General features: G+C 70.5%; 5 protein-coding genes and 1 long non-coding RNA gene across 11 annotated transcripts; 3 read left to right on the top strand and 3 right to left on the bottom strand.

The window, feature by feature from the left end:
• Nucleotides 1-844: 844 nt before the first annotated feature.
• TMC6 (transmembrane channel like 6) lies at nucleotides 845-8,225 on the bottom strand. 2 transcript variants are annotated; one of them, XM_074889683.1, is made up of 20 exons: nucleotides 7,563-8,225; nucleotides 7,253-7,371; nucleotides 6,807-6,938; nucleotides 6,541-6,699; nucleotides 6,318-6,423; nucleotides 6,137-6,233; nucleotides 5,795-5,995; nucleotides 5,184-5,374; nucleotides 4,964-5,108; nucleotides 4,570-4,725; nucleotides 4,222-4,397; nucleotides 4,039-4,120; nucleotides 3,592-3,689; nucleotides 3,344-3,439; nucleotides 3,112-3,187; nucleotides 2,776-2,909; nucleotides 2,240-2,416; nucleotides 1,982-2,060; nucleotides 1,768-1,846; nucleotides 845-1,408 (listed from the first exon to the last, which is right to left on the bottom strand). In XM_074889683.1, the coding sequence occupies exons 1-19, from the start codon at nucleotides 7,616-7,618 to the stop codon at nucleotides 1,775-1,777; spliced, it is 2,352 nt and encodes a 783-aa protein (XP_074745784.1). In that variant the 5' UTR covers nucleotides 7,619-8,225; the 3' UTR covers nucleotides 845-1,408; nucleotides 1,768-1,774. The 2 variants fall into 2 exon arrangements, with proteins under 2 accessions (XP_074745784.1, XP_074745783.1); XM_074889682.1 differs by having other exon boundaries at nucleotides 5,795-6,046; nucleotides 7,563-8,224.
• LOC141952375 (uncharacterized) lies at nucleotides 3,151-4,261 on the top strand. The gene is made up of 3 exons (XR_012631610.1): nucleotides 3,151-3,346; nucleotides 3,421-4,116; nucleotides 4,194-4,261. It is a non-coding gene; the product is annotated as an uncharacterized LOC141952375 (long non-coding RNA).
• Nucleotides 8,226-8,580: 355 nt separating the features above from the next.
• Nucleotides 8,581-10,893, top strand: SYNGR2 (synaptogyrin 2). The gene is made up of 4 exons (XM_074889733.1): nucleotides 8,581-8,747; nucleotides 9,030-9,267; nucleotides 9,577-9,716; nucleotides 9,835-10,893. The coding sequence occupies exons 1-4, from the start codon at nucleotides 8,634-8,636 to the stop codon at nucleotides 10,030-10,032; spliced, it is 690 nt and encodes a 229-aa protein (XP_074745834.1). The 5' UTR covers nucleotides 8,581-8,633; the 3' UTR covers nucleotides 10,033-10,893.
• A 301-nt stretch (nucleotides 10,894-11,194) lies between these two features.
• On the bottom strand, nucleotides 11,195-14,395 carry TK1 (thymidine kinase 1). Of its 2 annotated transcripts, XR_012631609.1 has the most exons (8): nucleotides 14,069-14,395; nucleotides 13,883-13,914; nucleotides 13,671-13,784; nucleotides 13,487-13,580; nucleotides 13,080-13,169; nucleotides 12,872-12,991; nucleotides 12,379-12,752; nucleotides 11,195-12,091 (listed from the first exon to the last, which is right to left on the bottom strand). XR_012631609.1 is itself a non-coding variant. In XM_074889734.1 (7 exons), the coding sequence occupies exons 1-7, from the start codon at nucleotides 14,132-14,134 to the stop codon at nucleotides 12,594-12,596; spliced, it is 675 nt and encodes a 224-aa protein (XP_074745835.1). In that variant the 5' UTR covers nucleotides 14,135-14,395; the 3' UTR covers nucleotides 11,195-12,593. The 2 variants fall into 2 exon arrangements, 1 of the variants encoding a protein (XP_074745835.1); XM_074889734.1 differs by having other exon boundaries at nucleotides 11,195-12,752.
• A 147-nt stretch (nucleotides 14,396-14,542) lies between these two features.
• Nucleotides 14,543-17,536, top strand: AFMID (arylformamidase). 3 transcript variants are annotated; one of them, XM_074889726.1, is made up of 11 exons: nucleotides 14,543-14,648; nucleotides 14,796-14,886; nucleotides 14,963-15,067; nucleotides 15,140-15,188; nucleotides 15,314-15,399; nucleotides 15,473-15,545; nucleotides 15,887-15,984; nucleotides 16,288-16,366; nucleotides 16,540-16,666; nucleotides 16,886-16,990; nucleotides 17,160-17,536. In XM_074889726.1, exons 1-11 carry the CDS (start codon nucleotides 14,619-14,621, stop codon nucleotides 17,187-17,189), a joined length of 873 nt encoding a protein of 290 aa, XP_074745827.1. In that variant the 5' UTR covers nucleotides 14,543-14,618; the 3' UTR covers nucleotides 17,190-17,536. The 3 variants fall into 3 exon arrangements, with proteins under 3 accessions (XP_074745827.1, XP_074745826.1, XP_074745828.1); XM_074889725.1 differs by having other exon boundaries at nucleotides 15,278-15,399; XM_074889727.1 differs by lacking the exons at nucleotides 15,314-15,399; nucleotides 15,473-15,545.
• A 442-nt stretch (nucleotides 17,537-17,978) lies between these two features.
• On the bottom strand, nucleotides 17,979-21,291 carry LOC141952349 (uncharacterized). Of its 2 annotated transcripts, XM_074889713.1 has the most exons (8): nucleotides 21,083-21,291; nucleotides 20,738-20,821; nucleotides 20,442-20,558; nucleotides 20,089-20,177; nucleotides 19,620-19,805; nucleotides 19,319-19,456; nucleotides 18,982-19,174; nucleotides 17,979-18,834 (listed from the first exon to the last, which is right to left on the bottom strand). In XM_074889713.1, the coding sequence occupies exons 1-8, from the start codon at nucleotides 21,279-21,281 to the stop codon at nucleotides 18,497-18,499; spliced, it is 1,344 nt and encodes a 447-aa protein (XP_074745814.1). In that variant the 5' UTR covers nucleotides 21,282-21,291; the 3' UTR covers nucleotides 17,979-18,496. The 2 variants fall into 2 exon arrangements, with proteins under 2 accessions (XP_074745814.1, XP_074745815.1); XM_074889714.1 differs by lacking the exon at nucleotides 20,442-20,558.
• Between the last annotated feature and the right edge of the window lie 798 nt (nucleotides 21,292-22,089).

Here is a 22,089-nt window from a genome sequence, read left to right as displayed (position 1 = left end):
AGAGGCCAGACTGTGCTGGCACCTCTGGGGACAGGAGGGGGGTCACGGGCAGTGGGGCTGGGGGGTGCGGCAGCGCCTGGGCCAAGCCAGGCCGGGCAGGGGCTGGTAACGCCTCCTGGGTCGGAGGCCGAGTGTGTGTGGGGCTTCTGCCAGCAGCTTTGGCCCTGCAGGGCTCGTGCCAGCCACGGCCCGGTGGGGTGACCGGGGGAACATGTGGAATGACTGCGGGGGACACGGGTGGGCGTCGAGAGCGGGGCAGGCCGAGCCGCAGGGGTGCCTCGGTCGGAGACGTCTCACGAGCTGCAGCACGTGCAGGCCCACGGCAGCTCTCCAGCGCTCGCTCGGGCTCAGAGGGGCTGGGGCGGGGCAGAGAACCCGTCCTGTGCCGATAACCCAGGTCTGTATCTGCACCGAGAACCCGTCCTGTGCCAACAGCCCGGCCCGGTGGGCCGCTGTCTCCCCCTGTGGCTGCCCGGGCCTGGCACACGCCATGGCACAACCCTCCCTGGGTCTGCAGGTGCCGGTGCCATGGGGGCAACCGGCTTTATGGTGCTGGGGGCTGCTGACGGCGTGCCGTGGCGGAGAGCAGCTCTCGGTACCGGGGGCTGGGGACATCACACCGTCATGGCGAGTGGCTTCAGGGGCTGTGGTGGCTGCGGGGGCCGTCCTTGCTCCTGCGGTGTCGGCTGAGCTGGGCTCTTCCCGGGGCAGCCCGAGGGCTGGGCAGTGCGAAGAAGCCCGAGCACGCCCTGCCACGGCGGCTGAGCCACCACCCCTGGCCAAGGCTGACGCACCAAACCCGCTCGCCCACTTCCAGCCCAACAGGTCGAGGCGCAGGCCGGGAGCCCTCCTGCACAGCTGCGCTTTAATGAGCCAGGCCAGCCTGCGGCGGGGGGCCGGAGCTGTCGGGCTCCTCGGCCCGGCCCAGCACTCGGCACCACAGAGGGTTTTTTGAGCTCGTCCAGCGCCGGCCTCGCTGCCCCGGGGCAGCGCAAAAGGGGCCGCAGGTTCTCTGCAGCCAGAAAGCTTCTGAAAACAGCCCAGAGCTGCTCGCTACGGCAGGGAGGGTTGTTCTCTGCTAACAGCAACCACGTGCAGAGAAGGGCTCCGCTGACGAGCCAGCCCCGCGCAGAGCTGTGCCCTGGGACACGGGGGCAGTCCTGGCCCTGGTCCTGCCGCGCCCCTGGCAGCGGGAGCACCCACGTCCCCACACCACAGTGTCCCCGTGGAGCTGCCAGACGATGCTCCCCAAGGGGTCCTTGGCCGCTGCAACCCCAAGGGGAGGATCTTCCCCAGGGTCCCGCCGGCTCCCAGTGCCACGCTGCGATGGCTTCGGAAGACGGGCAGATCCAGTCCCCGGCTGCGAGCAGGGTCCTGTCCTGTCCAGCTCCCTCCTGGGAGCCTGACGCTAAGGAGAGACACAGCCCCCGAGACCCCGAGTGCTGCTGGGGGCAGACAGCACAGCCCCACGCCGAAAGCAGCGAGGAGGCTCCAAATGTCCCCGTCCCTTCCCTGTGCCTGTGCTGGCAGCCGGTGCCAATCCCGGGCGCAGCCGCACCAGGGATCCGTCACCACCGGGGTTGGGCGCCGGGGCAGCCCCCAGCAGCCTGGAGGTCCCTCCCCAGCACGCTCAGCCCTGCACCCCCGGCCCCGCAGGGCCAGGGGGAAGGAAGCGCCTGGCTCGCCCCAATCAGCTCCTGCCCTTCCCATGCCTCAGCCGAGCTCCAGCAGCCTGGCAGCCCCCTCTCCCCTTCCCACAGGCCTCACCTGGGGCTCAGGCACGTCTCTCTCTCTGCTCGTAAACGGAGTGAAGCTTCTGAATGAGAAATATTTTATCCTCCCCTTCCTGCAACGGCAGAGATCGCAGTGAGCGGGATGTGCTCTTGCCCCTCCGAGCTGGCAGCGCTCTCAGGGCTCGAGCCTGAACCCGGCAATCCCGGGGCTGGCCCGGGGCGTGGGGCAGCGCGCAGAGCTCACGCACGTTGGCAATCTGCTCCTTCAGCAGGCGGATGATCCTCCGCTGCCCTCGCACCACCTCGATGTTGAAGTAGATCACGGCTCTGCAACGACAGGCAGGACGGGACGGTGGCAGCTGGGGCGGGAAGCTGGGGGGCACTGCGCTCCTGGCACCGGGCTGGGGTGCAGGGCTCTGGCGTGACACCCCGGCTGCCAGCCGCCGCTCAGGGCCGTGACAGTGGGACCCTCGGAGCGCGGGCCCAGGGCTCGGGTCCGTACTCACAGCAGGACCCCGGACAGGAAGAAGAGGAGGAGGGTGTTCTCCACCAGGTGCTGGTGCACCCAGGCAAACCAGGTGATGTTGGGGTTGGACTTCTCCAGCACTTGCACCCAGGTCTTCCCTGACTTGTAGATAGTTTCCAGCCCCTGGAAGGGACCGCAGGTTTCCGACGGCCGCACCCTAAGCAGACAGACCGACGGGGCTGGTCAGAGCGATGGGCAGCCCCGATGGCCACTACCCCCAGCCCTGGAGGCACCGAGTCACACTGGTCCCAGCCATCCCCAGTGGCTGGATGAGGGGGTCCTCATCCCCTTGTCCTGCATCAGGAACAGCTGGGAACAGCTGGGAGAAGCGGGCACAGGCCAACCACCACTACGCCCTGTGCAACAGCCAGCGGCTGGGCAGCACCTCCCTGCCTGCAGCAGCCCCGCACAGCCCTGTGCTGGGCACAACGTGCCCCCCCCGCCTCCCCAGGTCCCTCTCCTTCGCCCGGCAGCCGGCGGTTCCGTGCCCCGTGCCGTGGCCCGGTGGGTACTCACGACCAGATGGTGTAGGAGAGGAAGATGGCAGCACCCAGGAAGGACGGGAAGCACAGCAGGGTGATGAAGACAGTGCTCATGTGAGACACTCGCCAGGGCTTGCTGGGGGACTGGCAGTTCTGCATCAGGCTGGTCTGCGGACGGGGAGCAGGGTCCCGGGTGCTGCCGTCGCCTGGGCAGCGGCCCCCAACCCCCCGTCTGCCGGGAGCTGAGCGAGCCTGGGGACACCCTGTCCCCCTCAACACCCCCTCCCTGCCACGAGGCCGGCGCTGCACGGTGTGTGGCAGGGCACAGCCTCACTGCAGGGGACACGTGGGGAGCGGCGGCACCTCACACCTTTTTGATATAGAACAGCAGCAGCAGCTTCAGTGTCTGCACGGCCGGCAGGAGCGGAGCAAAGAGAACGCCCAGCCTGGGGGAGAGGGGGGAAGACGAGCTCATCCCGGGTCTGGGCGCCGCGAAACGTGCAGCTCCCCGTGCCTGGTCCCCGCCAGCCACAAGGCTCCTGGGGAACCACAAGGCATTTGCCAGCAGAGGAACGGGCTGCGCCAGGCAGGAGACGCCTCACCAGGTCAGGGTCTGCCCGTAGATCAGCTCCAGCACGTTTCGGGCGATGTCAAACTCGGGTCTCTGCTTCTTCTTCAGCCTCTTCTCCAGGATCAGCCTGGGAAGGAGCGGAGCTCCGCTGGGGGGGACGCTCGGCAGCCCCTCTTCCCCCTCGGACAGCGGCAGAGCCTGAGTGCCCCAGGGCAGCGCCCAGCCAGGGCTGTGCCGGGGCCGCCGTGCTGGCGGGGGACCCCTCCCGGGGCACGTTACCTCCAGACCAGCTCCCCGAAGAGCGTGTCCAGCAGCGTGAATACAAAGTCCATCACCACGAAGCGGTACAGCTCCTGCCCCACGCACGTCTCCCAGCACTGGGGAGACAAGGAAAGGTGGCATCAAGCAGTCAATGAGGCCTCTGCTCCCCTGTGACCTTCCCGTGGCCCCCACAGCATGCTGCGGGACCTTTTCCTCCCCTGCACCCCTTTCCCCAGCCACCCCACGTTGGGGGTGCCCCTGCCCGGCTGTTGCCCCCCTCTCCCCGGTGAAGGTGCCTGCGGTGCTGCCCGGCAGAGCCCCCACCCCTGCTGCCTGCCGCTGCCGGCACCACAGCCCCGGCTTTGCTCGGCGCTCCCTGGGCAGGGGACGGTGGGGATGCCGTGGCCCAGCCGGCTCACACCGCTGCCGCGTGCTCCTCGCACCGACCCGCGCGGCGGCACCGACCTCCTCTGTCGAGCAGACAACCCTCCGGCTGAGCCACTGGTAGCAGAGCAGGCCCAGGACCACCACCTTCAGGATGAGGTTCCTGGGGAGCAGGAGCAGGGCCAGGAGCCCCTGAGCCCTGGGCACCCCATCCAAAGCCTCTCCCCTCGCCACAGGACGCTCCCCCGGCCCCGGGCAGCCTACCTGCTGATCGCCACGTAGACCCGCGCCGTGGGGGAGTCCTGCCTCTCCCACATCGCCAGCAAGTTGTACAGGGCGGGCAGCAGCGTGTTGAGGAGAGACACGACGAGCGGCAGGACCAGCAGGATGGCTTCCTGCTGCCGCTCGCCGCCGCCCCGCGCTCGGTGGTCCTGCTGGACCTGGCGAGCGGGCACCGGGGTGAGCGGCAGCCCAGTGCCCTCGGGGCGGGCAGCAAACGCCGAGGCCAGGGAGCTGCAGCGGCGCTGCCCCTGCTCCCCGGGTGGCTCCCGCCTCCCTCCCCAGTGCCCCAGCGCCAGGGCAGCAGATCCCCCTGCGAGGGCCAGCGCTCACCGCATGCATGTGCTCCGAGAAGTGGTGCAGGGCCAGCGCACAGCCCAGCCCCGTGCTCAGCGAGAGGGCCCAGGCCAGGAGCAGCACGGCGGAGCGGCCCAGGCGCTGGCAGAGGCTGCGGCAGCGGGAGCGCGAGCGCTGCTCCACCAGCAGCTCCTGGAAGAGACCGAGAGAGGGTTTGTCCTGCACCGAGGTGGGACCCGGGGGCTGACGGGCAAAGTGCTGCTGCCGGGTTTGGGTGGGGGGTATTTGCAGCTGCAGGGGGGTGGGTGGGGGGTATTTGCAGCTCCAGGGGTCCCTGGGCGGAGGGTAGGAGAGGGACGCTGGGCCCTGGGAACACCTTCGCCTGCTGACCGCAGGATGTGCAGGGGCCGACCCCAGCCCGGCTCCTCACCTTCAGCTGGGTGCAGATGTTCTCACACTGCAGCTTCACCGAGCGCCTCTGGATGACCTTGAAGTCCCAGGCACAGAAGACTTTGACGGCCAGGGCGCCCGTGGAGCTGCCCACGCGGTAGCTCTCCCTGAAGGAGCGGGACACGCTGCAGCGAGGGGGAGGGTGTCAGGGCGACGGGGCCGGGCGAAGGCTGGCAGCACCAGAGGTGCGGCCGACCCACCTGTACACCAGCAGGACGCAGGTGGTGAGGAAGCAGACCCCGACGCTGGACAGGTAGGCCAGAGGCATGTTGTAGGGGAGCGGGGGGGCTGCGAGGGGGCAGGCGCTGCCGTTGGGGCTGGAGGTGCAGGGGTCGTTGAGGGTGACGTTGCTGTAGTAGCCGTAGTACAGCAGCGAGTGAGTGAAGTAGCCCTGTGGGAAAGCGCACGACGGGGCCCACAGTGATCTCGGTGGTGCCCGCAGCTCCCTGCCCAGCCTGGCACACCCGTGACAGCCCACGGGGACACAGACCCCTGAGCTGGGGCAACACCAGGCACCCCCTTCTGCACCCACAGCACGGGCGGTGCCAGGGCCACGGCTGCGCGAGGGCAGGGACTGGGCACCGCCATAGTGGGGACATGGGGCAGGGACTGGGCACTGCCATGGTGGGGACGCGGGGCAGGGACTGGGCACCGCTGTGGTGGGGACGCGGGGCAGGGACTGGGCACCGCTGTGGTGGGGACGCGGGGCAGGGACTGGGCACCGCCGTGGCGGGGATACAGGGCTGTGCCCCAGGCTGGGAGCAGCTCCTGGCCCGGGGATGTGCTGGCACTGGGTGCTGGCAGGGCTCACCGCTCCTGTGAGGAGCTCGAGGCCGGTGAAGCGCTGGGGGCCGGCCGAGGCAGGGGGATACGCAGCCTGCAGGGCCACCACGAAGACCAGGATGAGGAATGAGATGATGTTGAACACAAGGAGAGTCTTGAGGAAGACGAAGTAGGAGAGGACACTGGAGCCGAAGCGGCCGCCGATCTCCTTCAGGGCGTCGTGCCAGGGCTGCGCGGCCGGGAGCAGGGAGAGGAACCTGTACCAGAGGCTCCGGCAGCCCTGGGGAGAGGGAGCCTGGGGAGAGCACCGGGGCCGGAGCCTGTACTGGAGCCCCAACGGCTGCTGTGCAGACCCGTGCCCCAGACTTACGAGGACGAGGTATTCCTTGGACCACCCGCAGGGAGAGGAGGGGGCCCAGTGCCGGGCGTGCTGCCTCGGGGGGCCCCTCTGCCCGCTCAGCTCCTGCCTGCCCAGCAGAGAGGGATGTCAGAGGGTGGCACCGGCCCCGGGATGGCTCCTGCCTGGCCGGGGCCAGCGGGAAAGGACCTACCGGAGGGCGAGTTTCTCTGCCAGGCTGAGGGGCATGGTGAGCAGCGTGTGGCTGCGCTGGCTGGGCGAGAGGCTCAGCAGCTCCTTCACCAACAAGCTCCGCTTGTCTGGGGGCACAAGGGGCTCAGCGGGACGCGGCCGGCCAGGACACAGGGCGCCCATCCTGAACCCGGCGTGGGGCCGGTGCCCGGCACTGCCTGCCCCCGCTCCCAGGGTCCCCTCACCTTCCAGCGAGGCCCTGGCGGGGTCGGTCTCCAGGTCGTACTGGCGCAGGCTGGGCCGCGCCGCGCGGCAGAGCTGCTGCAGGGGCGGGCGGCTGCTGCGGCGCCGCAGCCGGGCCGTGCGGTTGTAGTACTGGGCGATGATGGCCCCGCGGCTGCGCCCTGCGGGACGGAGCAGGGCAGCGGGGTGGGCGGCCGCGGGAGGGCAAGGCAGACTGGAGAGCTCTCCTGAGGGGCTCCCGGGCCGCGGGAGGGCGGGTGGCACCTACCGATGGTGCGGCTGGGCATGCTGGCAAGGATCCGCAGGGAGGCCGAGGAGTAGCTGGGGCGCTGCTCACCCTGCCCAGGCTCTGGCCAGGCCGCGGCACAGGCGTCTGGGGGGGCCCCGCGAGCCGGGGGCTCTGGGGGAGGGAGGGCAGGACGCGGAGCGGTGAGAGCCCAAGCACCCACGGCTCCAGTCCCTGTGGCCCCGCTGCCCTTCTCCGGCACGGGGCCAGGCACCCGCCCTGGCATGTGATCCCCCAGCACACCCCCTTCTCCGGGGACACTCCCCGTGTCCCCAAGGGCAGGTCTGCCCGGCCCCTGCACCGGCAAAGGCGTCACCAGGCTTTAGCCGCAGCCTCGGCACGAGCCCCAGCCGGCGCAGGCAGGGTCTGGGGTGGGAGATGGCCCTGGGCACCCATCCCGTCCCTGTCCCCCCCCGGCAGCGCTTTACCTCTGCCCCTCGCCTGCATCTCCAGCTCCAGCCCCGCCGCCACCAAGCTGCTCTGCTCCTGGATGAGCTGGTGGAAGGAGGTGTGCAGGGCTCCTTCGTTGTCCGGGCTCGGCTCCTGGCTGCAGGGACACGGATCCACTCGCCCAGGGCCCTGGCGAAGCCCTGGCAGCAGCCCAAAGCCCGGCCGTGCTGCCCTGGTGCCCGCGAGGGCTGGCATCTCCCGCGGTGGGGACACGGGCCTGGCACCGCCGGGGCTGCGGGATCCCGGGGGCCGAACGTGCGGGGGCACGGCAGTGAGGCCCACACTCACCCCTCGCTGTCGGTGTCCTCAGAGGCGCCGAGGGTGATGGAGGGCGGCTGGGCCATACCGCCGCGGCCGGGGGGGCCCCCGCGGCCCCGCGCTCGCTCCAACGCGTCGCCCTGCCACGGCGAGCAGGCGGGCGTCAGCCGGCACCCACGGTCACCGCGACTCCCCCGGGCACACCGGGCGCTGCCAGAGGCTGCGCTCGAGGGGCCCCGGGGCTAAACCCGGGTTTAAACCCAGGCCTGGCCCAGGCAGGAAGGAAGGAAGGAAGGGCGGATGGGGGAGGCGGCTCCGCCGGGCTGGTCCTGCCCGCACCAGCCCGGGGCTGCACCGGAGGAACCCGCCCGCCGTCGCGGCTCCCGCCGGTGCCCCAGCGCCTCGCTCTTCCCCCTCCACCGCCCTCGGGCTCCGACAGCCCCTCCAGGGCGGACTAAAGCTCCCGCGCCCCCCGCTACCCCGGGGCTCCCCGGCAGCCCCCCGCCCGCCCGCCCCGCTACCAGGAACCGACGGAGACGCGTCCCGGGGCTCCCTCCGCCCGCACCGGCACCAGTGGGAGCGAAGCCGCCCCGTCCACCCGCGGAGAGCGGGGGGAGCACCGACCCCCCCCTCCAAGTCCAGCCCACCCCGCCTGCGCCCTCCCGGTGCCGGGCGGCGGGAACAGCCCCCGCGGAGCCCCCCCCCCCCCCTTCCCCCTCCGGCCGCGCTCACCGGGACCCGCCGTGGGGCTCCGGGCCGTGGGGCAGGGAGGCGCTGGGGCCACGCAGCCGCAGCACCGGGAGGGGGCTCGGGGGGGAGGGCAGCACCGGGGGGGCGCGGGACCCTCCGCCGCGGGCGGGGGGCGGCTGCCGCCTCCGCGCTGTGCGGGACCGAGCGGCTGCGGGGCCCGGGGGGCACCGGAGGGGCGCGGGGCGGTCCCGGCGCTGCGCTCGGTGGCCGGGCGGGGGAGACCCGGTCCCGCCGGTCTGAGCGCGGCCCGCTCCGCCCCGACGGCAGCGGGGACCGCCCGGCCCGGCCCTCCCCGGGGCGGTGCCGCGCAGAAGCGGTGGGGAGCGCGGCGGCGGCGGCGGCTCCGGCGCGATGGAGGGCGGCGGCGGCGGCGGCGGCGCGTACGGGGCGGCCAAGGCCGGCGGCGCCTTCGACCTGGCCCGCTTCGTGCAGCAGCCGCAGGTCCTGGCGCGGATCGCCAGCGCGGTGAGTCGGGGCGGGACGGGGCGGGACGGGGCCTGCTCCGGGACGGCCCCGCCGGGAGAGCGCCACCGGGCCGCGGAGGGGCCCCGCGTCGGGCCGGCCCCGCGCCCCGGCGCCCGCACGGCTCGGCCCGGCTCGGCTCGGCCTTCCCCTCCTCGGCCTTATCCCCCCCCGGCGCAGCCCCGGAGGCGGGCGCTCCGCTGAGCCCGGCCGGGCACGGGCAGCCCTGGAAGGAGCCGCCCCGTCGCGGGGCCGCCCGCTGGACACCGGCTCCCGCCCCTGCAGGTCTTCGCCCTGATCGTCTTCTCCTGCCTGGTCGGGGAGGGCTACACCAACCTGCCCAGCTCCCCCCAGCTCTTCTGCATCTTCAACCACAACGAGGACGCCTGCCGCTACGGCATCGGCATCGGCGTCCTCGCCTTCCTCGCCTGCATCTTCTTCTTCATGGTGGACGTCTACTTCCCCCAGATCAGCAACACCACCGACCGCAAGTACCTGGTCCTGGCGGACCTCGGCTTCTCAGGTACCAGTGGCCCCGGGGCCGGGCTGCGCCTTCTCCGCCTGCTACAATGGCTGCCCTTGTCCCATGACGTGGCTGCCGGTGCCTGGCGAAGGGAGTCGCTCCCGCCTGGCACCCTGCCCGCGGGCCACGCGCTGCCTGCTGAGAGCGCTCCGAGGAGCCGCAGGGAGCGGCGCGGGGGCCTGCGCCGGCCTCCGGCCCCGCCATGGCAGCAGCAGCCCGGTGGGAGCAGGGTCTGGCCCGGACACCTGCCCGGGAGCAGCCCCGGCCCCTCACACCACCCTGGCCCCTCACGCCACGTTCCTCCCGCAGGTCTCTGGACGTTCCTGTGGTTCATTGGGTTTTGTTTCCTCACCAACCAGTGGGCCTGGACGAAGGCTGGGGACGTGCACGTCGGGGCTGACTCGGCCCGTGCCGCCATCACCTTCAGCTTCTTCTCCATCTTCTCCTGGGTGAGTGAAGCCGCGGTGGAGCCTGGCCCTGCCTGGCGCTGGGGGAGAGCCTGGAGGGGCCCCCCGGGCCGTGCAGCCCAGGGCAGCCCTGACGCTGCCGGCCTCCTCGTCTGTCCAGGGCCTCCTGCTCGCCTTCGCTTACAAGAGGTACAAAATGGGGGTGGAGGACTTTGCTCAAAGCTACATCGACCCCACCCCGGAGGTTTCGACCCCCTACTCCAGCTACCCCAACATCAGCCACGAGAGCTACCAGCAGCCGCCCTTCACCCACACGGCAGAAGCCCCGGAGGGGTACCAGCCCCCGCCGGTGTACTGAGCCCCGGCCTGGTGGCTCTACCTGTGCAATTTTCTTCTGGGGGGTGGGAGGGGAGGGACCTGCGACTTGAAGCAAGAAGGTGGGGTGGGGGGTGGCAGCTGCTTTGTATGAAGGCCACTGGACCTCGGTGCTGGGGCGCAGGAGGGGCCCGGCGGTGGAGCTGAGCTCGTAGCGGGTGACTTGGCACATGCCGGGCGATTTGCAACCGCCGAGCGCAGCCCCGGGGAGGGCGGGTGTGCGGGGCCGCGGCACCACCGAGCACCTGCCCTTGGGGAGGCGGCCGTGGGGGGAAGCAGCGGAGTGGGTGTGTGGCTCGAACCCCCCAGCGCTGGCCCGGCTGCGCCCCTGTGACCGTGCCCTGGCCCCGGTGCCTTCCCAGCCCGCGGCTGCGACCCCTCAGTGCCAGCTCTGGCTGCCGCAGCGCAGCCGGTCAGCCCAGCTCCTGCCTGCCGCCGGCTGCCCGCGCCGTCCCCCCGCGGCTGCTGCTGGGTGAGCTTGATGCCAAAGCCTTGTCTTCCTCTGACTCTGCACTCGCACTGTGCCTTCCCGCCGCTCGGGTGAGGCGGGCTGGGAGCCACGGGAGCAGCGAGCGCTGGGCTCTCAGCGGGGCCGTGCCTGCTCCGGGTGTTCCGAGGAAGGGCCTGGAGCACTTTTCCTGCTGACGGGGTGCTCGGCCCCCCTCGCCGGCCCCGCTCGCCGCCCCAGCTCCCCGCTCGGCGCCTGTCTCAGGTTGTTTTCTGCTGCACCTGTTGCGAAGCTGCTCCCGGCGCAGCCCGCAGTACGCGAGCTGGCGCTGCTGGGGCGGGCCTTCAAATACTTGTTTGTCACTGTAGAGATGGAATAAACTTTTTCACCTAGCCACCACGTGCCTTTCTTCTTTGAGGAAGCAAAATGGGGTTCCTCCTCTCTCCTCAAGGGCTGGGAGTTTCCGGCGGGGAAGCGGCGGAGCAGCCCCGGCCAAGCGCTGCGCTGCAAACAGCACACTCATGCTAGCGGCTATTTTTAGGCAACCCTCCTCCCTGGACTCCGAGCCCAGCCCCAACGTCAGCCCCGCGCTCAGCTGCCAGCACAGGCCGCTGCTGCGAGCCCTCAGCCTGTGCCGTTCGCCCCGTGCACTGCAGGGAGGCTGCTCAGAGCACTCTGGTATGAAACACACAAACAATTTCATTAAGTTATTTATTAACCTAAACCAGTAGCAGTGCTGCCTTCCCCCTCCCTCAGGGGAAAGCCCAGGCCTGGCACTGAAGGGTTTGCAAGTACAACTGTCATTGCCCCAGCAGGGAACGGGGCTCTGAGAGCTCCTGTAACCTTCCAGGAGCTGCCTCCGCCTGGCTGGAGGGTGCAGGCAGAGCGCAGGCAGATCCAACCCAGCCAGAACCAAGAGCCACTGCCTGGAGCTTGTGGACGCTGGCTTACAAGGAAAAGTACTTTTGCAAGAGTTAAGAAAAAAACCCCAACCTTCCAGAAGCCAAGTCAAGCAAAGGGGGAAGAGGCTCCTTCAGTCAACTTACAGCGGAGGAAGAATCAGCCTCGAGAATTTTTGGAAGGCTCAGGAGGAAGCAAGATACATGACTAGAGCTGAGAACTGTCCGCTCAAAGCGGAGACCCTTTTCCAAGTAGCTGAATCTTCACAGAAACAGCAGCCCAACCTTTACAGATTAAGTCCTGACCCTCCACACCCTTCACAGGTAACTAAGCACCAAAGCGGCAGCACCAAGCTTGGACCTGAGCAAAAGCACCAGGTTTGGAGAAGAGGCTCTTCCTGAAGCGAAGTCTGGCTCTTCCAAAAGGATTCTTAGTGCACAGACCCCCACTGGACTACTGTGGCCCTCCTGGAGTTCAAGAGCTAGGAAGAGCCTACTGTCGGGCTGTCAAGTCAAAGCTTCCTTTCCCCCTCTTCTGTTTCAACAAAAATTGACAGGACAGTTACAGCGAGTGAGCGTAAAGGCAAGCAGCCAGGCCGGGCGCAGAGGGAGCGCTCAGGGCCAGGCCACTGCCACGCGCCTCAGTGAAAAGTTGCGCCACGGCTCCGTGACAAGGGCCGGGTTATCTCCTCAGGCTGTGTTAAGAAAGGAAGTGGGTTTAAAATACTAAGTTACTGTACATCGTCTTAAGAAACCTGGAATTTTGTAACAGCACGAGAGAGAAACGGTTGCGTTCACAGGCAAGTGAAGCGGGCACCAGCGCTGGTCCGAGCGTACGCAGGCCCGGGAGAGCTGGCCAGAGCTCTGGCGAGCAGGGGAAGCCCCGCAGCCCGGCTGGCCGTGAACTGTTCCAGAACCTTTGTGTGGCAGCACCAGTAACTACAGCGCTCTCTTTTTTCCATGTTTTGAGAAAGAAACTCACTTTTAGTCAGGCTCCCGCTTCAGTTCCCCCCTGGCATCAGGTCCAGTCGATCCTCCCCTCTCCTGGCGCTTGGCGCAGAGGAACAGCGGCTTGGTTTGGCAGGTAGAGCTAAAAATGTAACAGATTTGCTAAAGCAGAAGAAGCCAGAACTGGCGTCTGGGAGCTGCAGCATTTAGCTTCCTTCCTCTCGTTTTTCCTCTGCGGGAGCCCAGCAGTCAAGAAGCAAAGATCTTCCGGGAGGCAGCCACGTCCAGCTGCTTCACCCCCACGGGTACATTCTCCTTGTTTTCCGACCCAGACTGCTGAGGCCGCTTGCGGAAGTAGCAGGCTCGGCAGACGGAGTGGTACTTGTCTGCTCCTCCAATCACTTCAACCTGGCCAGAAAATTGGGAGAGTGACTCTGCAGACCCCAGCTCCCTGGGGAGATCCCTCTAGACTAGCAGGGCTGGCAAGGGGAAGCTACCGAAGCACTTTCTGTTCCAAGGGAACTCACCTCCCTCTCTGCTCCCAGCCTCTTTGTGTAGGAGGCCTCTCGGTAGCACTCCATGCACACGGCGTTCAGCTTCACCACGCTCTCGGCCAGCGGCACCAGGTTCAGGATGCTCCCAAAGGCCTGTGTGGGGAAAGCAGGGGCGGGTCTGTTGGATGGGTTCTACAAGGGTCCCAAAGCAGCTGCTGTACCAAAAAAAGGAGTGTTTTACCTTTCTCTGGAAAGTCCCATCAAGAGCAGCAACAATGACAGTTTTCCCAGCATTGGCCATCATCTCACAGAACTCCACGATGTCTGGGAACTAGAGGAGGTACAGAAACACCGTCAGGAGGAAGAGGGGCAGCACTTCACTCAGGATCCAGCAGCACAAGGCACAAGGAAAATTAGAGCCATGTAGCTTGTTGGTGAAATGGGCTCCAGTCCCGCTGTCCTCAGCCTGCAGGGACTAAGGGAAGGGAAAGGTTTGACTACACCAACGTACCCAGCAGGATCAAACTGCCCCAGGGTGTTTCTCCCCACTCCCTGCTACAGAGGATTCAGCCTTCGGCCTATACAGGCTGCTCTGAAGAGACTGCAGCCTGCAGAGCTGCCCTGGACCCGCCCTGGCTGCGCACTTACGAACTGTCCCTCGTCGATGCCGATGACCGCAGAGCCCAGCGCCTCCTGGTACACGTCCTTGAGGAGACAGGCTGGCAGGGCCTCCATGGTGCTCCTGCGGGGAGGGGAGGGCAAGAGCCTGAGCCGGGCAGCCCCGGCTGCTGGGCCTGCAGGGAGAGGGGGTCCTCCTGCCCCAGGGACTCACCTGTCGTGCGTGGAGACGCCGGAGGAGCCATAGCGCGTGTCCTTGACGTACTTCACCAGCAGGCACCGGTACTGGGCCAGCTGGAACCGCCGCACCCGCCGCATGAGCTCCGTGCTAAGAGAGACGCCGTCAGCGGGCCCCAGGCTGCCCGTCCCCCGGCCCGCCTGTCCCCCAGCCCCGGCTAGCTGCCCCCCGCCCCGTCCCGGGCCTACCTCTTCCCGGAGAACATGGGGCCGAAGATCACCTGGGGGCAGAACCGCGGGAGTGGGCGGGTGAGAGAGCAGCCGGGCCCCGGTGCGGCCCCCGCCCTGCCCTGCCCTGCTCAGCGTCCCGCCGGCCCGGCCCCGGTATAGCCCCACAACCCCACCCAGCCCGGCCCCCCTCGCCCGCCCCGGTACCTGGATCTGCCCGCGCGGGCGGCTGGGCGAGCCGGGGTGGACGCCGGGCACCGTCAGGCAGTTCATGGCTCGCACCGACCACCCGCCCGCCCGCGCGCGCCTCTTCCCGCGGCGCCTCCGCCGCGCCGGCCAATCCGGGGCGGCCTCCCGCCCACGCGCCGCCGCGCCAGCCAATCGGAGCAGGGCTCGCACCGCCCAGCGACCAATGGGAGCCCAGGCGCGAAAATTCTTTTTGCCCTCCGCCCACGCCTGGGCCGGGCCCGCGCCGCCCTCCCGGCGTGCACCGCGCGCCCGCCCGCGCGCCCGGACGCCGCTACGTCATGGCGCTGCCAGCCCGCCCACGACCACGCCCCCCGGCGCGGCCAATGGGAGCGAGGCAGCCCCGCCCCGGGCCCCGCCCCCGACGCGCACCCCGGCCCCGCCTCCCGGGCGGCCAATGGGAGCGGGTCGGCCCCGCCCCCGAGCGGCCCCGGCCCCGCCCCCGAGCGGCCCGGGCCCCGGCCCCGGCCCCGGCCCCAGCACCGGCACCGGCACCAGCACCAGCCCCGGCATGGGCGGGTGGCGGGACATGCCCGCGGAGGTAGGACCCACGGGGCGGGCAGCGCGCCGGCCTCGCCCGGGCCGCGGGACGGGGGCGGGGTCCTCCCCCGGTACCCGCCGCCGCCCCGGTGCCCCCCGCCCCGGCGGAGCTGCCCCCCCCGCCGCAGCCGCCGTGCCTCCCCCGCAGGCGCTGGAGCAGCAGTACTCCCCCAGCCGCTGGTCCCCCCGCCTGGGCAGCGACACCATCATCGAGGCCCACATCGCGGCAACGGCGGCAGGTGAGGAGCGGGCGGCCCCGGGCCGGGGGCGGCGGGAGCGGGCGGTGCCCCCGGTACCGCGTCCCTCCTCCCGCAGGAACGCAGCGGGCCCGGGCCGGCGCGCAGACCTCGCTGCACGTCCCCTACGGCGCCGGGGAGGGGGAGAGGCTGGACATCTACTACCCCACGGAACCTTCTGGAAGTAGGTGACGGGCAGGCGGGGGCGGCGGGGCGGCGGCCATGCCCCCCACCCACCCCCCGCTGTGCCACGCAGCCTTCTCGGCCCTGGTCTACATCCACGGCGGGTACTGGCAGTGCCTGAGGTGAGGGGGCTGCGGCTGCAGGGACCCCCCGCGAGGGAGACCCCGGGTCGCCTTTACTGCTCCCTTCCCCGACATGCGGCCGGCCCCAGGAGACCCCGACCTGCAGCTTGGCTCTTCCCCCCCAGTAAAGACCAGTCGGGATTCGCAGCCCCCCCGCTGGTGTCGCGGGGCGTGGCGGTGGTGGTGGTGGGTTACGACACAGCCCCCAAAGGTAGGTGCTGCCCCGTGGAGCCTGCGGCCGCCTGCGCTGGCCCGGCGCCCTCCCGACCCTGCCCTCTGCCCAGGCCGCCTGGACGCCATGGTGCTGCAGGTGCGGCGCAGCCTCGTCTTCCTGGTGCAGCGGTACCCCGGGATCAGGTGGGGGTGTCCCCCGTCCCACTGGGCCTTCAGGGCAAACGCTGCCCACGTTGTCACCTCACAAGGTCGCTCCCTGGGTGGGTCGGTGGTGGGGGTGGCTGTGGCAGCAACAGGAGGGGGTGAACGCGCCCTGCGCTGTGCCAGAGGCTTCGATGCCCCAGTCCGAGCGCTGGGTGACGCCTGTGGCCGCGCTCCCTGGTCCCGGCGCGAGGCGTCAGGGAAATGCGTTCAGGCTGCGGCGCTTGCGGCTGTGCCACCTCCTCGGTGTGGAGCGGAGGGTCCCCGGGCAGCCGGCACCGTGCCATCGCTCCCTGCGCCGGCTCACGGCTCCCTCTCTCCAGAGGCATTTACCTGTGCGGACACTCGGCGGGGGCCCACTTGGCAGCCATGGTGTTGTCCACGGACTGGTCGCAGTACGGAGTGGTGCCAGATATCAAAGGTAGCGCCGCCGTGTCCAGAACTGGTGTCTGCACCCGGGACGAGCCCGTCTCCGCTGCCCGATGGGCCGTGGGGGCTGGAGACCCGCAGGAGATGAGCTGCCGCAGCTGACCGCAGCCCACCGGCGCTGCGGTGCAGGACTCCGGGCTCCTGGACAAGCTGTCCCCAGGGGTGCGCGTGTCCTGCGCCCACCAGCCGCTCACCGAGGCCTGGGGATGTGGGTGCGAGGAGAGTTCCCTGGCGCGGGGCTGTGAGAGCGGCCCGAGCCGCAGGGCCCCTCACCCGCCGGCGCCTCTGCCTCCAGGAGCTGTGCTGGTGAGCGGCGTGTACGACCTGGAGCCCATCCTGCACACCTACGTGAACGACGCGCTGGACATGAGCCGGTGAGCCCAGCCGGCTTTGGCCAGCGGCTCTACAGCCTGCTCTGCCCCCTGCCTGCACAGCCTGCCTGCGCTGCCAGACACCCGGCTGGGGCACCCGGCTGCTCCGCGGGCAGCGTCGCCCTCTCCGAGCGAGGGGCTGCGTCAGCCGCCGCGGCGGGGTCTGTCTCCTGCAGGGAGGTGGCGCAGAGGAACAGCCCCGTGCTGTGCATCGCGCCTGCGCCCGCGGGCTGCGAGGTGCTGGTGGCCGTGGCCCAGCACGACTCCCCGGAGTTCCGCAGGCAGTCGCGGGAGTACGGCCAGGTGAGCTCCGGGGAGCGCCCTGCCCGCGGGGATGCTGCCCCAGCCCGCCCACTCGCGCCCGCTAAGCCGGGGTGAAGAGCTCGTGGGCCGTTCAGTATTTCTGCCGTCGAAGACGACAGCGGCTCAGGGGAGGACCCGTCCCGGCCGAGCTGTCATTCCTGCTGCCCTGCCCGGGGCGGGTGGGGCCGGGGTCCCTCCTGCCCGCTGCTCTCTCCGCAGGCCCTGCGCGCGGCCGGCTGGTCCGTCTCACTGCTGGATCTCGCCGGCGTGGATCACTTTGACATCATCGAGAAGCTGTCGGAGGAGAGCTACATCCTCACTCAGGTAGGGGACGAGCTCCCGCCCTCCCTCTGCTCTCGGAGCACAGCCACGATCACCCCAGGAGGGCTCCCCCCACGTACCGCCTGCGAGGCCACGGCTTCGGGGCTGGCCGTGTCCAGGGGTGGAGGAGTGGGGCCAGGCAGCGCTCACAGGGCTCCGTTCCTCCTCCCAGGTGATTCTGAACATGATTTCAAGAGCTTGATGGCCCGTCGGGAGCAAACGGAGATGGGAGCCACAGCCCTGCGCGATGGCAACAGGCAGCCTGCGTGCGCTGTGTCCCGCTGCCCCGCTCGCGGCAGCCGGCTGCGTCTCCTGCAGCACAGGGCGCCTGCTGCCTCCAGACACGCTCTGTGCCCCCTCCGCCCCGTCCAGCCCCCAGGCAGGCCGGGGGCCACCAGTTACCACCGATTCTCACCTGGACTAGCGTTTCTTTGCTGGGGTGGTCCTGCCCTTTGGAGCGCACGGGGCCGGCAGGGCTCTGTCTGTTTGCTCCCTCAGTTTCGTTTAAACTGATTCTTGCCAATACAAAATAAAACAGGAATAATTGCTGCTGGGGGTGACTCTGCTTCCCAGGGAGCTGGGGCTGTGTTGAGCCTGCAAGAACACGCCGCAGCCGGGCTCTTCCCACCACTGAGCCCAGCCCAGCTCCGCACAGGCAAAGCCAGGGACTCGCTGGCCCCGAATGTGACAGGCCTGGCAGGCAGGGAAGCCCCCATATCCCGCCTGCGGCTGCGGGACAGGCCTATGGGGCTGGGGGGTGATGGAGGAGCACACCAACGAGCTGCCTGGGCCAGGCTGGGCTTGTGCCCCTGGGCCAGTCTTGCCCCGATACAGACTGGCACTGCTGTGCAGTGGCCCTGTGGCTGAGACGCTCCCATGTCCCCAGGAGCACTTGGCCCCCAGTGGGGACCTCTGGGCTGCGATGATGTCCCTGCTGCATGGCCAGGAGAGGAGCACACTTGGGAGAAAACATCCTGCACAGCCACAGCGCTGCCAGAACACGTTTATTTTGCGCCCTGAGCATCCCTGGGGCTCTGTCTCCCCGCTGAAGTGCCCGTGCACGTGTGTGGCACGCAGGGGCCAGGCGCAGCGCATGGCCTTTGGGGCGGGGGGTACCTGCCTCTGCTTTTGGGTGCTGCGGGACACGAGTTACCAAAGCAGAGCTGCTGCAGAGGACTAGAGGGTGCTCTGCGGGTGCATTTGCTGGGTGATCTGTGAGGCAGGGACGCTGCCTCAGAGGGGTCTGGGTGGTGGCGTGAGATGTGGGTGCACCCCTCTGTCCCTCTGGGCGTGTGTCCCGCTGCAGGACTGGGCTGGGGGCTCCCCAGGGTGGGCTGGGCTGACGCTGGTTTGCAGGGCTGCAGGCGGGGTTGGGTGTTGTGCTGCAGCTGGTTGGGAATGTGCCCGGAGCAGGCTGTGGCTGGTCCCAGCCCCTTTGCTGCCGCCTGCCAGCTTGCCTGCAGCAGCCAGGAGGAGGCAGCTGCGCCCGGGCTGGGGCTGGGAGGATGCTCAGGCTCCCCCCGCGCTCGGAGGAGTCGGGCGCAATCCCTGGGCCAGCTTCTCCTGACACTTCCTGGCCACAAACTCCAGCTTGTTCTTTGCGAGCTCAGTGTCGCGGGCCGAGACGTCGCGGTGCCAGACCGCGCGCACGGCGTGTGCCGACCAGGGGAACAGCAGGACGCTGACGGCCTGGCCGGTCTCGGCCAACTCCTCCTCGCTCACTGCCCGCAAGTGCTGGCAGAGCTCTGCGGGGGACGGCCAGCCCCCCCTGATGCTCACCATCACGATGTTCGTCTCCACCGCTGCCAGGTTGACAGAGCAGACGGGCAAGTTCAGCTCCTGGATGCCTGGGGGAGGCAGGGCATGAGCCTGGCACCCGGCTTCCCGCGGGGAGGCACCCAGCCAGGCGCGGAAGCCTGCAGAGCCGGGCAGGGCGCGCGGCGTTGGGCTGTGGGCGCCCGCACCTCCCAGCGCGCTGAGGGGCCCCGAGGTACCTTCAGCAAAGCGTCGGGCGTTGTCGTGGTCTCTGCGCAGCGTCGCCTCCGCCCGCTCCAGTCCCAGGCGCGCAGCGGCTGCCAGCACGCCCGCCTGCCGCATCCCCCCGCCCAGCAGCTTCCGCGCACGCCAGGCCTCAGTGACAAACTCCCTGTGGCCAGCCAGCACCGCGCCGGCCGGGGCACCCAGACCCTGCGGAGTCACGGGAGGGGTGACCCCGGGGGGCTGCCCCTGCCCCTCCCGGAGACACGCCCAGGGGTGCCCCTGCGTGCAAAGTGGGCGCTCAAGGGCCCCATCTGGCCCTGGGACACCCCCCCCCCCGCCGTGCGAGCGCACCTTGGAGAAGCAGAGGGACACGGAGTCGCAGTGCCGGGCGATCCGAGCCGGCTCCACGTCCTGGGCCACCGCCGCGTTCATCAGCCGCGCCCCGTCCATGTGCACCCGCAGCCCGTAGCGGCCAGCAAGCCCACGGACCTGGGGGGAGGCGGGGGGAGCAGCTGGGCTGGGAGGGACCCCCGGGGCGGCCGCACCAGCCGCGCTCTGAGCTCCCCGGCGAGGCCCGGTGGTGCCGTCCTGCCCGGTCTGGCTGTCTGTGCCCAGGCAGGGCCGCTGCCAGCTGCTGCCTGCGGGCTCCTACCTGCTGGAGGTAGGCGAGGGGCAGCGCCCGGCCCCCCGCCGAGCTGTGCGTGTTCTCCAGGCAGATGAGCTCGGGGCGCGGGTGGTACCGGCTGCCGTGGGCCTCGCGGATGGTCAGCTCCAGCCGCTCCAGGTCGAAGGTGCCGTCTGGCAGGTCTGGCAGCACCTGGGGGTGGACGCCAGCAACCTGCGCCGGGGGCAGGGCAGAGAGCAGAGCTGATGGGGGACGCAGCACGGGGGTCTCGACCCTCTGCCCCTCCGTCCCCTCCCGCCCTGCGCCGGGTGTGCTCAGCCCCCACTTGTGCCCCACGCTGTGGCTCGGGGCCATCCGGGTGATGCTGCCGCAGCCCAGCCCGGCCCCGGTAGCCAGAGGAGGGCAGCAGCCAGCCACCCTCCTGGCCCTGCCTGCGCTGCCGGTACCACCAGGCCCCGCCAGCCCGGGCCGGAGCCCCCCCACCCGCAGCACCCACCTGCGCGGCCCCCCCGTGCTCGAAGCGGTGCAGGTGGGCGTCCTGGCCCAGGATCAGCTGAGCTCCCCTGCGCTGGCAGTGGCACATCACTGGGAGGGAGAGGGGCCGTGAGGGAGGGGGCACAGCGGGCAGCACCCAGCGGGCAGCACCCAGCGGGCAGCACATGCGGGAGGGCAGGCACGGCCACGGCACGGCTCCTGCGGGCGCGGGGCACCCGCTCGGACCCCGAGGGGCTGCGGCTGTCCGAGGGGGGCTGCCCGCAGCGGCTGGAGGTGGGGGAGCAGCTGGGGGGGCACGGCCTCCCCTCCCTGGCGCACACACGTGGCCGGGGCTGGAGCGGAACCCCCACGCACACGAAGGCAGGAGAGCGGAGGCCGAGCATGGGACGGGGACCAGCAGACCCAAGGGGGGTTTGTTCAGCAGCAGCATGAAGTGGGGAGCAGCTCCGGGGGCCAAGCGGGGTCGTGCTGCTACAGATTTGAGGTGGAGGGGGCGGAGGAAGGGGCAAGGAGGTGCACCCGGGTCAGACAGGGGCTGCTGCCCGCAGCCCTCCTGCCAGGCAGCCTCCCGGGGGGGAGCGGGGCTCCAGGCGATGATGGGGCATAAACCTGCCGCTTGGTTTGTGACCTGCCCCCCCCGGGGCACTCACCAGCGATGAGGTTCGCCATCGTGGCCGTGGGCACAAAAAGAGCCTCCTCCATCCCCAGGAGCCCTGCGGCCCGGCGCTGCAGCTCTGCATGGGGGAGAAGCACCGGGGGTCCTGGGGGGGGGCGTCTGCTGGCCCCGGGCGAGCACGGGGGGGCGGGCGGGAACCCCACAGGTCCAAGCTGCCACCCCCAGCCCCGGCGAAGCCCCGCTCTGGGCCCCCCATCCCGGCTGCCCCCCGGGCTGGGGGGCGGCTGCAGGCAGGGACCGCACCGAGGTGGGGGGGCGGTTCCCCGTCTCTGCCGGGCCCGGGGCCGCGCGGGGGGGGGGTCCCGTCCCCGCCTCCCACCGTTGACCGTCGGGTCCTCCCCGTAGTCGTCGTCGCCCAGGGCGGCGCGGGCCATGGCGCGGCGCATCCCCACGCAGGGCCGGGTCACCGTGTCGCTCCGCAGGTCCACGGTGCGGGGGGGGCCCCGCGGCCGCACCGGCCCGTTCCCGGGCCCCGCCGCGGGCAGCCGGCCCCGCCGCAGCCCCCGCGCCGCCAGCATGGCCGGTGCCCCGGGCCCGCCCCGCCGCAAGGGCTCCCGGGCGGGCGGGGGCGGGATCGCTCCCACCCCCCCGGCCCCGGGCCCGTCGCGGGTGGGGCGGGGCGCTGGGGCTGGGACCCGCGGCCGCGGGCAGCGCGACCCGCTGGGGCGGGCGGACACGGGGCAACGGCTCCTGCGCGGGCACCGAGCGCGTCCCGGGGCTGCCCCTGCAGACGCCCCCGTCCCCCCGAGTCACGGCGCGGGGCCAGTGGAGGTGCTGGGGGACACGGGTGGGCGCTGCCCCGGGCCCCTGCCGGCTCTCTCGCGGCCCCGAGTGCCCGTCCCACCGGAGGGACCAGGGCACGGCTCCGTGGGGGTCGGTGAGGTTTCCTGGAGGCCCACGGCGAGCTGGACGGCCACGGCTGCCGCCACGCTGCTCCCGCTGCCGGCAGGGACGGCGCGGGGTGACCTCGCTGCTGGGGATCAGCTCCGGGTTCTGGCTGCGGCTGCCGAGATGCCGTCCTGTGGCACTGCGGGCTGGCACGTGCCGCAGCGGCGCCGGGCTTGGCCGTGGGTCACTCCACAGCTCTTGGCACCGGGGAGGGGGACCACTGGGGTCTGGCTCCTGGCAGAAACCCCTGCGGCCCCAGAGCAGGGGGGCACGTGCCCAGCGCACCAGCGCAGCAGCAAGACCTCCTGCCTCGGCCTCGCCCCCGGTGATGCTCCACCTGGCCCGTGGCCACAGGGCTCTGTGGGAGACCCTGGGCTGTGCCCCGCCCCGTGCTGCAGGTGAGGAGGGGGGCACAGCTCCACAGCACTCGGCGCCTCT

The sequence above is a fragment of the Strix uralensis genome, chromosome 19 (genome assembly GCF_047716275.1).
Source record: "Strix uralensis isolate ZFMK-TIS-50842 chromosome 19, bStrUra1, whole genome shotgun sequence".
Lineage (NCBI taxonomy): Eukaryota > Metazoa > Chordata > Aves > Strigiformes > Strigidae > Strix > Strix uralensis.
The sequence above is the reverse complement of the archived record's forward strand: the minus strand, read 5'-3'. Positions and strand labels throughout refer to the sequence as shown.